This window comes from Schistocerca nitens, chromosome 1 (genome assembly GCF_023898315.1).
Source record: "Schistocerca nitens isolate TAMUIC-IGC-003100 chromosome 1, iqSchNite1.1, whole genome shotgun sequence".
Classification (NCBI taxonomy): Eukaryota; Metazoa; Arthropoda; class Insecta; order Orthoptera; family Acrididae; genus Schistocerca; species Schistocerca nitens.
The window spans coordinates 891,140,542-891,158,439 of NC_064614.1; the positions used below are offsets into that span (position 1 = coordinate 891,140,542).

At 43.2% G+C, this 17,898-nt stretch overlaps 1 protein-coding gene across 3 annotated transcripts in view; it reads left to right on the top strand.

Annotated features, from left to right (window-relative positions):
* The window catches only part of LOC126191836 (G-protein coupled receptor Mth2-like), a 652,141-nt gene that overhangs the window by 199,736 nt on the left and 434,507 nt on the right, over window positions 1-17,898 (top strand). The window contains exon 1 of one of the 3 annotated variants that reach the window (XM_049932560.1): window positions 11,752-12,572. The exons of the other annotated variants lie outside the window; for them this stretch is intronic. Within the exon in view, the coding sequence (XP_049788517.1) occupies window positions 11,810-12,572 (763 nt within the window). The 5' untranslated portion in view covers window positions 11,752-11,809. Of the gene's footprint in view, window positions 1-11,751; window positions 12,573-17,898 lie in introns of those variants that run through there. 3 annotated transcript variants of the gene reach the window in all.

Sequence of the window (17,898 nt, forward strand, 5' to 3'; positions counted from 1 at the left end):
CAACACCGCGGTTCCTGGTGTGTCCGCTGTGCCGTGCGTGTGATCATTGCTTGTACAGCCCTCTCGCAGTGTCCGGAGCAAGTATGGTGGGTCTGACACACCGGTGTCAATGTGTTCTTTTTTCCATTTTCAGGAGTGCATGTCAAGCAACATGTCTCTTCCTCTAGTGTACGCCCTGAGTAATGATCACGAAGTTAAAAGTAGAGTAGTTGGTAGCCTTGCTGTGGACTTCGGACAGTCCTTGTCACGTACAGCAACATCTACAGTTACGCCACAAGCCAAGTCACGGCGTGTCACGCAGGATACTGCTGGTATCGCTGTCATTTCCTCCGTTCCCTTCATATTTGTTGTCTGCACTAGTTTTCTGTCCGAAGACTGATTCATTGTGTCTCTCCATGCTAGTCTACCTTCTGCAAGCCCCTTCTTCTCCGCCTAACTACTGCAACGTAGATTCATTCGAAAATGTCTTGCTATGTGTATTCTTATGTTCATTTCCCTCTACAATTTTTATTCCTCTCACTTCCTCCCATTACCAAAATGACTATTCCGTGATTCACTAGGTATCTCATGTCAATCTAACCCCTTCTTTTAATCAAGTTGTGCTACAAATTTCCTTTTTCGTCAAATCTGACTGAATACATAGTGATTATTCAACCTACTCACCTAATTTTACCCCCATTTTGTCTGTTTAAATAGCTGGACGTAACGTTGCAATGCAATATGAAATGGAACGAGAATGTGAGGACTGTTGTAGGAAAGGCGAATGGTTGACTTCCGGTTATTGGGGGAATCTGGGAAAGTGTGGCTGATCTGTAAAGGAGACTGCATGTACAGAGTGTTTATAAATGAATATTAAGGTTTTAACACTTTATAATCTTTATTATATTAAACTTACAGTTATAAATGGTATGTCAAATGAAAGAGCAACTGAAACAGTTTTACCAAGAAGCTTTTAAATGTTCAATGTGAGCACCATTTGTCACACGGCACACATCAAGTCTATAGCCGAGTTCTTCCCAAACGTTGATAAGTATGTCTTCAGTGATTGTAGCAACAGCTGCTTCAATCCGGTTTCTTAATTCAGGGAGATCTGCTGGTAGCGGAGGCACGTACACACGATCCTTGATGAAGCCCCAAAGGAAAAAAATCGCACGGCGTTAGGTCGGGTGAACGTGGAGGCCGTGCAAAGCAAGCCCTGTCATTGGGCCCCTTGCGGCCTATCCATCGCTTCGGTGCAATAAAGTTCAACCAATCGCGTACTTCGCTATGCCAGTGCTCACATTGAACACTTATAAGGTTCCTGGTAAAACTGTTTGAGTTGCTCGTTCATTTGACATATCATTTATAACTGTAAGTTTAATGTAATAAATATTATAAACTGTTGAAACCCCGAATTCATTTATAAACACCTTGTATTTGATACGGAGCCCCACTGCAGGCGGTTAAAGAAGGTTTGAGCATATGGAATAGATTCAAAGATATGTGAGTGGCTCTAAGACATCTTAAAGTACAGAACCCACTATGTTGTCCTCAATGACAATGAGTGTTCATCAGAGACTAGGGTGTCGTCAGGAGTGCCCCTGGGAAGCACGTCAGGACCGCTGATATGCGCTATACAGATAATTGATTTGGCGGACAGGGTGTGCAGCAGTCTGCCTTTTTTTTCTGATGATGCTGTGGTGTACGGTAAGATGTCGAAGTTGGGTGACTGTAGAGGATACAAGATGATCTAGACAAAATTTATAGTTGGTGCGATGAATGGCAGCTAGTTATAAACCTAGAAAAAATATAAGTTAATGCGGATGAGTAGGACCGAGAAGAGAAAAGATGGTCCAGCAACGCAGAATTACGTGAAAGGGTAGTGAGACAATTCTTGGCAGCAATGACCCATTCTTTCTGTGTTTACGATCGCAAGATGTTTCCATATTTTTTGGTGTGGCGTGCAGATAGTAGTAGGATTTGTAAGCTGCTGGCAAATAACAATATGTTCTGTTGATGATGATGAAAAATTATGTGCAAGATGCTGTCAATCACTGATCAGTCATCACATTCCTTCGCAAGCCAAGTGTAGCAAAATGGTATTGAAGAAGTTTCGTCTGTTTTCATAGACTTCTCATTCGCTGAAAATCGTCTTCTGACGTTATTCAACGCTTTTATCAACATCAGACAGTATCACGAGGTAATCTAAACAAAGTGAAAAGGGGCCATCAGTCGCTTCCCACAGAGCGAATACCGATTGATATTTCATTATATCATATTCCTTGTTTTCTGGACAAAACTTGAAAACAAAAAAAAGTTGATAAAAGACGTTTAAATGTTTTGTGAAATCATCTTTCCAAAAGTAAGAAATAAACTAGATTAGAAGACAATATGATGCGCCTTTGAATGATACACGAAATCATGTAGTTTGAGACTGAAACATTGTTGAAATTTTTTTTACACGTACGGGCTTAGATGATAGAATTATGGCGAGGCCACACAAAAGCAGACTGCACGGTGTACGTAACATGGCCAGACAAATGCCCTCTGGTACTCTTTAAAAATTCTATAATTCCAAGTTAAACACTGAACTTCCAATTCTTATTCGGCACCTCATTCGCTGTACGTCATTTCGAGCATCATCCACCGGCGCGTGAAGCGTTTCTCTAATCTATTTCTTACTTTTAGACGAACAGTTCGAAAAGTTTTGACAATGTTTTTTAAACACTGAACACTGACAAAGATCATTTTCGCTTTCACTTATAAAAGGCAGTTTTCCTGTGTTTATTATGGAGCAGTGGGGCTATTGGGTGGAATTCTTCCAGCTACTATTGGTGGTTCATCACCACTAGATAGGTGTGCGAGAGCGGAAATGTTTAGCAAAATATTATTGTCCTACCGCAGAGGCGGACTTCTGATCGTTGTTTGAAAGCCTCGCGCACCGTGGCTGCGTATTTCCTTCCTCGATGACGGGAAGCCACAAAGCCGGAAGCCTGTAACCGTCTTCTCTATTGACATTAAATTCATTCTTAGAAATCTCAAGAGCTTTTCAGACTTTACTTTTATAAATGTTGTTTCCTTGGCTAGCAATCATTACTTTGAAATCTACACTCCTGGAAATTGAAAAAAGAACACATTGACACCGGTGTGTCAGACCCACCATACTTGCTCCGGACACTGCGAGAGGGCTGTACAAGCAATGATCACACGCACGGCACAGCGGACACACCAGGAACCGCGGTGTTGGCCGTCGAATGGCGCTAGCTGCGCAGCATTTGTGCACCGCCGCCGTCAGTGTCAGCCAGTTTGCCGTGGCATACGGAGCTCCATCGCAGTCTTTAACACTGGTAGCATGCCGCGACAGCGTGGACGTGAACCGTATGTGCAGTTGACGGACTTTGAGCGAGGGCGTATAGTGGGCATGTGGGAGGCCGGGTGGACGTACCGCCGAATTGCTCAACACGTGGGGCGTGAGGTCTCCACAGTACATCGATGTTGTCGCCAGTGGTCGGCGGAAGGTGCACGTGCCCGTCGACCTGGGACCGGACCGCAGCGACGCACGGATGCACGCCAAGACCGTAGGATCCTACGCAGTGCCGTAGGGGACCGCACCGCCACTTCCCAGCAAATTAGGGACACTGTTGCTCCTGGGGTATCGGCGAGGACCATTCGCAACCGTCTCCATGAAGCTGGGCTACGGTCCCGCACACCGTTAGGCCGTCTTCCGCTCACGCCCCAACATCGTGCAGCCCGCCTCCAGTGGTGTCGCGACAGGCGTGAATGGAGGGATGAATGGAGACGTGTCGTCTTCAGCGATGAGAGTCGCTTCTGCCTTGGTGCCAATGATGGTCGTATGCGTGTTTGGCGCCGTGCAGGTGAGCGCCACAATCAAGACTGCATACGACCGAGGCACACAGGGCCAACACCCGGCATCATGGTGTGGGGAGTGATCTCCTACACTGGCCGTACACCACTGGTGATCGTCGAGGGGACACTGAATAGTGCACGGTACATCCAAACCGTCATCGAACCCATCGTTCTACCATTCCTAGACCGGCAAGGGAACTTGCTGTTCCAACAGGACAATGCACGTCCGCATGTATCCCGTGCCACCCAACGTGCTCTAGAAGGTGTAAGTCAACTACCCTGGCCAGTAAGATCTCCGGATCTGTCCCCCATTGAGCATGTTTGGGACTGGATGAAGCGTCGTCTCACGCGGTCTGCACGTCCAGCACGAACGCTGGTCCAACTGAGGCGCCAGGTGGAAATGGCATGGCAAGCCGTTCCACAGGACTACATCCAGCATCTCTACGATCGTCTCCATGGGAGAATAGCAGCCTGCATTGCTGCGAAAGGTGGATATACACTGTACTAGTGCCGACATTGTGCATGCTCTGTTGCCTGTGTCTATGTGCCTGTGGTTCTGTCAGTGTGATCATGTGATGTATCTGACCCCAGGAATGTGTCAATAAAGTTTCCCCTTCCTGGGACAATGAATTCACGGTGTTCTTATTTCAATTTCCAGGAGTGTATATTTTGATCACAGATCTAATGATGTTCCACTAAAGCAAACTTCACACTTTGTTTTAAACGTGTGTGGTGCTCATGCAATTTAATATCTTCTTTTACAGTTCTTCCACTTTCGCCTATATACACTATAGACTCTGGCAGTGTAGAGGTAATCAGATGCGCCCATTTTGCGTTGTTCTGAATTAAAAAATGTGTCCTGTATACAATTATTTCGAAGAATTCTGCTTACGCAGTCAGTGGCTAACAGTGTGAGAAGGCGGTCCTCATCCTTCTTATTAGCATGTTGTTGTTATGGTCTTCAGTCCAGAGACTGGTTTGATGCAGCTCTCCATGCTACTCTATCCTGTGCAAGCTTCTTCGTCTCCGAGTAACTACTGCAACCTACATCCTTCTGAATCTGCTTAGTGTATTCATGTCTTGGTCTCCCTCTAAGATTGTTACCCTCCACGCCTCCCTCCAATACCTCAGAACCTGTCCTATCAACCGATCCCTTCTTCTAGTCAAGTTTTGCCACAAATTCCTCTTCTCCCCAATTCTGTTCCCTACCTCCTCATTGGTTACTTGATCTACCCATCTGATCTTCAGCATTCTTCTGTAGCACCACACTTCAAAAGCTTCTATACACTGTTTAGTTTTTCTAATATCAATAACAGAAGATAATCATTTTGGCGTCCAACTTCCGAACGCACCATCCAATTGCGGAGAAGGACCACAATTTAGACTGTCTTTCTCATGATATCCGTACCGAACAAGCCATATGTCTTCGGTACCTCACACCACATTGCGTCACCTTCCCACTGCTGCCTTTTCAACTGCTCTATGAAGAGTTTATTGTAGCCGAATGTGATGGCTATAAAGCCAAAAATATTACAACACAAGGCAAAACTGACCCTGTTGCTTATCTTAGAAGATAGGTTATGAAAATGCAAACCTACGTTTATAACATTTGTAGGCTTACAGAAAGTATTGACAGTGTTCGCTGGAATACTCTCTTTGAAATTCCGAAGGTAGCAGCGGTAAAAAACAAGGAACGAAAGGCTATTTACAATTTTCACAGAAACCAGAGGGTAGCTATAAGGGTCGAGGGAAATGAAAGGGAAGTAATGATTAAGAAAGAGTGAGACAGGGTTGTAGCTTATCCCCGGTGTTAATCAATGTGTACATTGAACAAGCAATAACGGAAACCAAGGAAAAATTTGGAGTAGGATTTAAAGTTCAGGAAGAAGAAACAAAAACTTTGAGTTTGACATTGTAATTCTGACAGAGACAGCAAAGGACTAGGAAAAGCAGTTGATTCGAATGGACGCTGTCTTGAAAGAAAGTAAGGATAATGTAATGCATTGGATTAAACCAGGTGACGCTAAGGGTATTAGATTAGGAAACGAGATACTTAAAGTAGTAGATGAGATTTGCTATTTAGCAGCAAAACAGCGGATGATAACCGAGGTAGAGAGGATGTAAAAGGTAGACTGGTACTGACAAGAAAAGCATTTCTGAAGAACGGAAATTTACGAACGACAAGTATATACACTCCTGGAAATGGAAAAAAGAACACATTGACACCGGTGTGTCAGACCCACCATACTTGCTCCGGACACTGCGAGAGGGCTGTACAAGCAATGATCACACACACGGCACAGCGGACACACCAGGAACCGCGGTGTTGGCCGTCGAATGGCGCTAGCTGCGCAGCATTTGTGCACCGCCGCCGTCAGTGTCAGCCAGTTTGCCGTGGCATACGGAGCTCCATCGCAGTCTTTAACACTGGTAGCATGCCGCGACAGCGTGGACGTGAACCGTATGTGCAGTTGACGGACTTTGAGCGAGGGCGTATAGTGGGCATGTGGGAGGCCGGGTGGACGTACCGCCGAATTGCTCAACACGTGGGGCGTGAGGTCTCCACAGTACATCGATGTTGTCGCCAGTGGTCGGCGGAAGGTGCACGTGCCCGTCGACCTGGGACCGGACCGCAGCGACGCACGGATGCACGCCAAGACCGTAGGATCCTACGCAGTGCCGTAGGGGACCGCACCGCCACTTCCCAGCAAATTAGGGACACTGTTGCTCCTGGGGTATCGGCGAGGACCATTCGCAACCGTCTCCATGAAGCTGGGCTACGGTCCCGCACACCGTTAGGCCGTCTTCCGCTCACGCCCCAACATCATGCAGCCCGCCTCCAGTGGTGTCGCGACAGGCGTGAATGGAGGGACGAATGGAGACGTGTCGTCTTCAGCGATGAGAGTCGCTTCTGCCTTGGTGCCAATGATGGTCGTATGCGTGTTTGGCGCCGTGCAGGTGAGCGCCACAATCAGGACTGCATACGACCGAGGCACACAGGGCCAACACCCGGCATCATGGCCGTACACCACTGGTGATCGTCGAGGGGACACTGAATAGTGCACGGTACATCCAAACCGTCATCGAACCCATCGTTCTACCATTCCTAGACCGGCAAGGGAACTTGCTGTTCCAACAGGACAATGCACGTCCGCACGTATCCCGTGCCACCCAACGTGCTCTAGAAGGTGTAAGTCAACTACCCTGGCCAGCAAGATCTCCGGATCTGTCCCTCATTGAGCATGTTTGGGACTGGATGAAGCGTCGTCTCACGCGGTCTGAACGTCCAGCACGAACGCTGGTCCAACTGAGGCGCCAGGTGGAAATGGCATGGCAAGCCGTTCCACAGGACTACATCCAGCATCTCTACGATCGTCTCCATGGGAGAATAGCAGCCTGCATTGCTGCGAAAGGTGGATATACACTGTACTAGTGCCGACATTGTGCATGCTCTGTTGCCTGTGTCTATGTGCCTGTGGTTCTGTCAGTGTGATCATGTGATGTATCTGACCCCAGGAATGTGTCAATAAAGTTTCCCCTTCCTGGGACAATGAATTCACGGTGTTCTTATTTCAATTTCCAGGAGTGTATTTAAGTGTTATCAAGTCTCTTCTGAAGGTATTTGTCTGGAGTGTAGCCATGTATGGAAGTAAAACGAAGACAATAAACAATTTAGACAAAAAGAGAATAGAAATTTTCGAAATGTGGTGCTATCTCTCCCTCCTCCTTTGCCCTCTCTGTGTCCATCTTCTCTTCCCCCCTCTCTCTCCATTTCCTCCTGCTCCCTCTCTCTCTGTCTAGCTCCTTCTTCACGTTTCCTATGTCCATTTCCTCCCACCCCTCTGTTTATTATTATCGCTAATTCCGATTCTGTAGTAATATTCTGATCATAATTAAAAAGTATATACTCTACATTTATTACAGTAACGTGTAAAAATTTGAAGTAATTGGAAAGGTACATTTTGAGATTTTTGGTAACAATATAGTCCCTTTATATATTACATATATAAATTATATACTATATGTATTAATACAAAGGGCGTTCAAAAAGTTTTGCACATTCGCCTCTAATTCTTCAATTTTTAGAGGAGGAGAACGAAATTTTTTGTGAACATACTTGGAAAATTTAGCTATACATTAAGCCCACTCAATGCAGCCTCCATCAGCAGAGACGCATCTGGCCCAATGTTCTTCCCATGATGTAAATGCACTTTGGTAAAATTCTGGGGATTGACTTTTTACACCATCGCTTGACACAAGAAATAAGGTCTTTCTTACTATCAAATGTTTTACCGCGCAGGTGGGCCTTCAGAGGACCAAAGCGGTAAAAATCAGACGGAGCCAAGTCCAGACTGTAGGGAGGATGAGGAACAATTTTCCAACCCATCTTCCTGATTTTCTCCTGTGTCATAAAGGCTGTGTGGGGTTTGGCATTGTCATGGTGTAGTATAATGAGCTGACGCTGAAGCTGTGGTCTGTAGGTCTTGCTGGCAAGTCGCAGCTTGTCCAGTGACAAATAGTAACGGTCCAGGGTTAATTATGGAGCCAGTTTCCAAAAAGTCAATGACAATGACATCACACTGATCCCGGAAGAAGGTGGCCATCACCTTTCGGCCTGCTGTTCGTGAAAATCTTGGTTTCTTCTTCCGAGGGGAACCCAGATGATGCCACTCCATGGATTGGGTTTTGCTCTCAGGTTCGGACAAAAACGACCTTGTTTCATCCTGGGTAATGACGCTGTCAAAACACTGTTTCCACTCTTCAGTAAAGGTCTTCATGAGACCCTCGCACCCATTCTTCCTCATCGTTATCATTTCTCTTGTCAATAATCTAGGCACCCAACGTGCACAGATTTTTCTGTGCCCTAGTGACTGCACCAGTGATACCACACTGCCCAATGACAAACGAGTCATTTCAGCAAGCTGTCGTGTCGTCACACATCTGTCATTTTGGATGATTTGATCAATGGTCTCCTTATTCACATCAATCACTGCCGTCGATGGTCTACCGCATCGTGAATTCTCCAGTAGAGAGAAATCACCTTCTTTAAAACTCTGCAACCACCGCTGGATACTGCTGCGATCCATTGTGTCCTCACCATAAACAGGGAGTAGCTTCCTGTGAATCGATGTGGCAGAGTCATCGCCGGTCTTGAAGAGTAACACCATCACTGACCGTTGTCGCAACCTGACATCTACTTCACAGTTCATTATGTCTCACCTGTATATAAAAGAAAATACCTTTATATACCAACTTATAGCTAATTGTTCCAAGAGTGTTGATAAAATTTCATTCTTCTCCTGCAAAAAATAAAAAAATTAGAGACAACTGTACAAAACTTTTTGAACGTCCTTTGTAATATACGTATGTTAAATAACACAGGCCAAAGAAAATTTTTTTTCGAAAAACTTTTTTTACTTTGATAGCTGATCTGTATAGATTTTCATGAGCGGAATCCAAATCTAGCCTTAATTTTTTTGTATCACCCATAGTTTTCGAGCAATATGCTTTTTATTATGTAGCATAAAAAACCTATGCTATATGGTGCACGGGGAAATTAGTGAAACGCTTTGTTAGAACATAAGCATGGTTTGTATGTACAGTAAGCTACTTAAAACAATGATATGTGTTAATAGAGGTTTCACTTGTCTGCTGGAAATGGTTTTCTTTGAAGGTTCTTCTGTAGCTTTCTCTATGATGAGTCGCTCGCTGAACTTCTCGGTGAAGTGACCAACAGTAGTCCCCCATCATGTTGGTGTTTCAGCGGCCTTGGTAGCGTTTTTCCATCATTTTAATGTCCTTGTGAAAACGCTCTCCTTGCTCCTCGGTAACATCTCCCATACTGTCTGGGAAGTAATCAAGGTGATTGTTCAAAAAGTGAACTTTCAGGCTCATTAAACATCCTAAAGTTTTATACTTCTTTAACATTGTAGCTATAATAGAAACATATTCTGGGTCTTTTTCATGCCCTAAGAACTTTGTAACGACTTGCTTGAATGATACCCATGCTTCTTTCTCATTTAGGGTCACTGTGGATTCAAAGCTAACATCAAACGTCAATTTTCTAATGTCAGCTCCGACAAAGATGCCTTCTTTTAGTTTAGCTTTTGAAAGACGCGGAAACGTTTGACAGAGATACTTAAAACATAGTCCATCTATAGGCAAAGCCTTTACAAACTGTTTCATTAGGCCTAACTTTATATGTAGAGGTAGTAGGAGTACTAGAGTACTATTTTTGGATCTACACGGTTTATGCGTAGAATATTCTTCGCACCAGGTTTTAAAGACACCCTCACAGGCTAGTTCTTTCTGTACCAGTGTTGATCCCTTTCAACGCCGTGTTAAAATTTCAAAGCAATCTTTCAATAACTTTCGGAGATTAACGATTTTGAACAAACCAACACTTACACTTTTATAGTGTTTCCTTTTATTTCGTATATACCAGATAGCGTTCCAATAAGTACGTGAGTATACGAAATCATTGTTGTGTCAAAATTTCAGAGCAATCCGTAAAAAAACTTTCAGAGATTTGAGATTTAGAAGAAACAAATATTTACGTTCGTACTTATGTATAAACTGTGAAATTTTTCTAGCAACAAATCTCCGAAAGTTTTTGACCGTATGGTTTGAAATTTTGACAATGTTGGATTGGAATAAATGTCGTTTTATATACCTATTTGTAATATATATCATAATCCACTTCATTGATGACAGCAGTGGACTATTACGTATAAAATTACATGCACGTAAAATTTCATGACAATCTGTTTAATGTTATTTGACTTAATTTTTTTCTATACTGACCACTGAATTTCATTCAGAGGGGCTATATGGAATTTAGTCGAATTAAATCGGGTGATGCTGAGGGTGGTAGATTTGGAAATGAGACACTTAAAGTAGTAAATGCCTTTTGCTCTTTGGGGAGCAAAATAACTGATGATGGTCGAAGTAGAGAGGATATAAAATGTAGACTGGCAATAGCAAGGAAAGCGTTTCTGAAGAAGAGAAATTTGTTAACATCGAGTATAGATTTAAGTGTCAGGAAGTCGTTTCTGAAAGTATTTGTATGGAGTGTAGCCATGTATGGAAGTGAAACGTGGACGATAAATAGTTTGGACAAGAAGAGAATAGAAGTTTTCGAAATGTGGTGCTACAGAAGATTGCTGAAGATTAGATGGGTAGAGCACATAACTAATGAGGAGGTATTGAATAGAATTGGAGAGAAGAGAAATTTGTGGCAGACCTTGACTAGAAGAAGGGATCGGTTGGTAGGACATGTTCTGGGGCATCAAGGGATCGCCAATTTAGTATTGGAGGGAGGCGTGGAGGGTAAAAATTGTAGATGGAGACCAAGAGATTAATTCACTAAACAGATTCAGAAGGATGTAGGTTGCATTAAGTACTGGGAGATGAGGAAGCTTGCACAGGATAGAGTAGCATGGAGAACTGCATCAAACCAGTCTCAGGACTGAAGACCACAACAACAACATATATTACTATATTGTGTTCCCTTACCTTTAACTATCCCTCACATTTAGATGGCTACCTGTACGCTACTCCACATATACTGCAAAAGGTGTAGAACTGATTGCTCAGGACAGTTTTCGATAAATATGTTCAGGACTACTTCACAAGATTAGTAGCCTCCGCCACCCACCTTGCGTTCACACAGTTAGGCGTAGATCATCACTGGCGAGACGTTGACCTGTACCAGACGGTGGATCAGGTGGGCTCGCGCCGACTGCTGTGTGAAGGACCGGTTCTGGCAACTCGGCGGCCCTGAGAAAAGGCAGCCGCATCGGCGGGCTTCCTGTTCGCGAGAGCCGAGTCGTGGCACCGGGGGGCACTCACGTGACCTTCAGCAACACGCCCGCGCTTACCGCTCGGTGCCGGGCCGTAGAGACGCACCTCCGCCCGCTCCCAGGCAGCACAGCACCGGCCGCCTTCGCATGTTCCGGCAGAGATGCGCCAGCTGCTGTCTGTTGCGGTCGCTCTGGCCACCCTGTGTTCCTGCAGAGCAGGCGGTTCACCTCCGAAATGCGCGGAACTTCCAGTTCGCGATACTGCGTGTTCCAGTCCACCGGTGGTGGTCCTCCACCCCAGCGGTAGTCCAGACGGCGACGCGCAGGGGCGGTACTTCTGGTACGACGTGGGCGACAACAGCACTGTCTGTGCCTGCCCGCGCACTCAGATCGCCAAGTGCTGCCCGCGCGGCTACGCCCTCGAGGACAACGCGTGCGCAAAATCGAGTTTAGAATTTCGGCCGGTGATAACGGGCGCAGGCGGCAACGTCTCGCTGAACGACTACGACGAGGTGGCCATGACAGAGTGCGTGAACATCGTACCGGTAAACAGCTCGGACTACGTGGGGGTGACCGCGGACGGCCAGCTACACACGAGGATGCTGGGAGCGTACGTGGTGGAGGCGCGGCGCTTCTGCCTGGAAAACAGCCTCGACGGTGGCGCCCAGCAGGTGGCGCTCGTGTGCTGGGACGGTCGGGAGCCGGGGCTCAAGCCCAAGTTCATCATATTTTCTTCGATAATGCTGGCGTCGACGCCGTTCATCCTGGTGACGGCGCTGGTGCACGTGGTGCTGCCGCGGCTGCGGAACATGCACGGCTACATCGTCTGCTGCTACTCGCTCAGCCTACTACTCTCCTACGTGTCCCTCGGCTCGACGCAGATAGCCAGCAGGTTTATGAATGACACTGAATGCGTAACTCTCGGTACGTACAGCCGATCTGCTATGCTTTCTTTTTATATTTATTGGCTTTTCGAATGTCCCGTAGAGCCGTCCAAACACAATAAATGTTGTATCACAATTGATTTTGACGATTCGTGTTAGACATTATGTTAAATCACTGAATTTTCTCATTTTGAGAAGAGTGAAGGAGCTATCTGTTTTACTTGCTAACAACATTCAAGAGCCAAAATGGCGTAAATATTTTTTTTAAACAACCGGTTTCGACAGACTTTGCTGACATCTCCAGGTCCTCAAAAATCTTTATGTTATGAAACGTGTTCATATTACGTTGGAACTCACGCCAATTTGTCATGTGCATAAAAATCAGTTTATTGTAAAAGGTGTCTCATAACTAAAATATTTAAAAACACAACGCGATACATACAGGGGCATGGCCATTTGCACGAGGTGCGTTATGTTTTGTAACTATTTAAGTCATGGCAAACTTTTTGTCATGAGCAGACTTTTATGCACATGACAACTTGGCGTGCGGACCAATTTAATATGAACACCTTTCGCAAAAAAAAAAAAAAACTGAAGACGTTAGCAAGGTCTGTCGAAACCGGTTGTTTTAAATAAAGAAATGTTTAAGTGATCTTGGCTGTTGATAGCTGCCAGCAATTATTTTAAGTTACGTTGTGGGACGATTTAACACATGATTAACAAATGACTGATTCGACATAAAACAAGATTTCCAATCAGAGTATACGAAAACCAGTAAACAAGACGAAAATAGAACACAGGATACACAGTGGTGGTATACCATAAAATTCGTACTCATAACACAATAAGAAATAAGAAATCGACATTGGTACACGTCTGGAATATTCCAGTTTACTCGACATTAATGACTACATACTGTCAAGTGTAGTCGTTCCCCACCTGGAGGTAATTGCCTCATCGAGCGTGAAATTAAATTTTCTGAGGAGTTAAAAGGAAACGGGCTCGTTAATAGAATTTTTCTGTAGGTGCTTGATAGAACAAACAACAAATAAAATTAGAAATAATTTCCCGATATTAGCAAAATATTGTTGATTGGATCAAGAAACGACCTTCGCGTTTTTACAAGAGCATCGTTACGTGACAACTGAATGTGGCAATCACAGATAAAAGGACCGTGCGTCGTACTCCATGGAGGTATAATAAGGGAAGCTGTCATGAAGTCACAAACTTGAAGCCGATGTCCGCCAAGTTAATTACCCTAAACATTAGCTTCCGATGGAAGTTTTTTGATAAAATATGGCAGCTTTCGTCACTTATGGAGATACTACTCATTCTGATTATGGTCTAAAATGTAAAGGAAGCACATTTCATTCAAAAGTAGACTAGTTAAAGCAAAATTTTCTTTTGAACAGCGTAGGTAGGAGTAAAAGTATGCATTTTTGGTTTTACTGTATATTTAAAACAAAATATTATTTCAATTACGCTTGAAACACCTAGTTTGACATATTGGTAACATTGTGGAAAAGTTTCACTGTCATCCAATTATTAACAGAGGTGTAATAAAAGTTTTCCTAAAAAATTTTGTTACTTGCTCTTACCTCATGTTGTGGGTTAAGACTACGTAGGCATGGGGCAAGAGTATGCAGTTTGTACTTTTACCCCCAACTGAAGAAGATGTAAAGGATTGCAAGTAAATACATGGAGAACAAATTACGAGCTCTTTATTTTCGGCGAGTTGAAAAAAGTAAATGTCCTAATGATAGGCCTAAGAGTACGGCTAGAAAAATGTTTGTCAAGGACGATGCAATGCTGCAGTACTGGCTGTTCTTTCTCAAATGAAAATTCTTTTTAAATCGGCCGAGTGCTCACTACCTTTGCCGGTTTCCAGACGTTTGCTTGAGGCAGCCTTTGAAAACCCGATAATTTTGGATGCTTGTCTTATTGAGCTCCTATTTTCAAAAACGTCAAGAGCTAATAGAAGAGTGCCTCTGTTAACCGCTTCGAGTTGATGTTCTCGGTCGGTTTCTTGAAAAAAAAATATAAATAAAAAGCCGCTATGCAACATGTGGTTACATACGAATTGCGTTTGAGATGTAGGTATGTTTGAAGAAACCTCTATCCAACGAAAGAAAAACTACAGGAATGGAAATTAATGTAAGTTCTCCAAGGGGAATACTGAGGCTTATAAAATAAATAGAAACCAAGAAAAAACGCATGAATACGCTAGAAGGGATTACACAAGCAAAAGTACAGATTGTTAGCAAATATTTTCTTGATGGGATAAATGTACGCTCTGTGAAATTCTACCCCAGTAGACCTGCATACTTTTACTGCATTCTGGTATTTTCGATTTCGCCAGTCTACAGACAACACACACAACTAAAGTCATGGAGATTAAGAAGTATATTGGAAGCTTATAGCCATCAGTTCCACTACTGAGTATAGGTAATTTTTAAATAGATTTGGGTTCACCTAGCACGCAATCAAAACTATAAAAAGTTTACATCGAAAACGTACAAAAGTGACTTACTGTAAGCGGCCGACTGCCACGAGACTCCAGAACAGAGCTGAAAAGATTATTACGTAGGCGCTGCCTAGTGGAGAATACTGAACCTCTGCTTTAGATACCTGAAAACTTGATGTGTACTCTTGCACCCCTGGGCACATTTTACCTTCATCTACTCTACACGAATTTTCGTTACGCTGTTTTCTTTAGGTCTAGTAGTCTTATTTCTATCATTTGACTTTAGACTTTCTATCATTCGAACTCAAAAAGCGCTCTGAATGAACGCTGTGAGAAGGAAAGACTGGAAACCGAACACACATGGCAAAATATGTTCTCGGCACTTTCGAGAAGAATACGTAGACGGAACATCAGTTTCGTCAGTCCGTATTAAGGGCAATGTAGCCATTTCACATCAAAATATTTCTCTTATTAGTTTTCGAAACTTATAACAAATAGAAAACTACATTTACTAGCCAAAATATGTGGCATTACTGGATCAAATATGTGTTTACGACCTGAACATCTGAAAAGCCTTCCTAACCCAGTGTTACCCACGAAAGCACTGTAACATTTTCTGTTTAAAACACAAGGCATGACCACTCCATAGAAGTTAAGAACAAGAAGCGATCGTAAATAGTGGTCTGCTAATTTTTTGGCGCGTCTAACATGGAGCCGCTTTCAAAGCAAGCTGCAGCGTGTAAGTCTGTAGCGCCGTCTCCTCTCATTATAAGTCATGACTTACTTGGAGTAGGAATAACTGTAGTTTAGCGGGACAGGGAGGAAATTATGGTGCTAGCATTCGGCTTTGACCAGTGACGTTGCGAACATGTGACAAACGATGTGAATGAACAACATAGCGACAATAAGGTTGAAACATAAACAACACAGACCGTTCTAATTACGAGAATCCATTACATCGAGAAAGAATATTTAGAATTACAACTACTACATTTCTTGTAAAGAAATTGAATCTAGCATCGTAAGAATGTGCTCTACAGCTAATGGGCATCAGGACAGAGATTACGAACTAAAAAATTATTCACGTAAATATATCTTGGCTAGTATCGGAAAATGCCCTGTAGCAGTATTAGTACAAGTGGAGAGTGCGACACGCAGGTACAAATGTAATTATCTTTGTGTTAGTAGTCCATCGAAACGTTTACCCCACAAGAACTTTAACGAATATGAAACCAGTCTCGTAAAGAAGTCCCACGAATAAATTGATGTCTATGATTAACAACGCTAATTTAAAAAAAAATATTCACCGTAAAGAAAAAAATACTGATAAAGCCAGTCCCGGATCTACGATTTTTCCGAACCGGAGCAAAAACTTGATAGTGGCCCCTCCCCCCAACTTGAGCGTTTCAGACAGGACGTCAAAATTTAAAAAAAATTGATTTTTAAAAAATATGTTCATTTTATAGCGCACATCTTTCTGAAGAATTTGATGCATAAAACATACAGCCGAGGAAATGTAAGACATATTATTTGGCCTTAAGTGTGCCAAAACGCAGTGCCACACCTCTTCACACGGCATTCTTCTATCGCACTCACTGTATATTTTGTTTTGGAAGCCATCAGACCTAAATTCAGGACAGTGGAAATTAATATGTCTTGGGGTGCTTCCTGCTTCTAGTCGACCGGTTAGACGGTCATCCACCCGTTCGGGTTTATTCGGCTCAGCTCGTATAGCCCCGTCCCCTTTTGTCTGCCGGAAAGTTTTTTATTTCTAGATGTGACTGGGATTTCCCCGGCACAGACATCACGTACAGTACGCACGCATTCGAAAATAAATTTATGATTTGTTCAGAAATCAACTTAGAATGTGTTCAAATATGTTCGAAAACGATAGCCCACCGATAGCCCAACATGCTCTGGTTGCTAGACGCTTTGTTTAAATATTATACTTATCGTCGAAACAGAAGTGATAGTATTTTGTTTCTCATGAACGGCAGAAATTACAAATATAATTTCTCTCAAAACTAACGAAAATATGGCAAAGACCTCCAATTCAAAACACCCACTCAGAAGTGACGTAACGACACACACCAACATTACGTCATTGGTGAAAGCCGATGAATTAGTATCGTATTTTTATTTTATTTTTTATTGGCTTCCTACAAAGATCTGATTAATATTCCCAGTAAAAGATGCTTTATATGTTGATTGATATCAAAACGCATTGTAACGAAGGCATAAAATCATAGGACTAATTTATGTGGCATGTAATTAGGAGACAACTGCTAGACAACTTTGGTAATGAAGGAATGCGCAATCAGTCAGTTCACTGAATGTACACACTATCCAAGCAATTTTCACCTGCAGGTAAGATTCTTATATATGACAGTCCAGGTCATTTTCTTATGACTGTTCAGTCTTCCAAACCATTGTGGTGATTTTACGGTAGTCATAAAGTTTATAAGGCGGTGGTTACTGATAACGTGCCATCAGTATTTTTGTCACCTTAAGAATGTGAAAAAGCGAGGTGTCTGGGTGGTTAGATGCGCATCCGGAAGAACGATTGTTAAAATCCTCATCCGGCTATCCCAGATTTAGATTTTCGTGACTTCTCAACTTCAGTCCAGGTTCAAGAATACTCTCCCACTCACCTTAGCTCACATATAACCGAATATAAAAAGATCCTAAAAATAAGGAGCTACAGCTGTCTCATTAAAACTTTCTTAACTTTATAAAATACCTAGAAAAATTTGTTTTATTTGTTTAAATATTATTTATCTTAAAATTAGGTGTGTTCAAGAATAACAAGAAAAATTTTCAGCCTGAAATTTCGTTAGGTGCTAACATTTTTTGTTGTACTGACTGCTATTTGAGTCAATCGAGGGCAATAGCTTCACAAAGT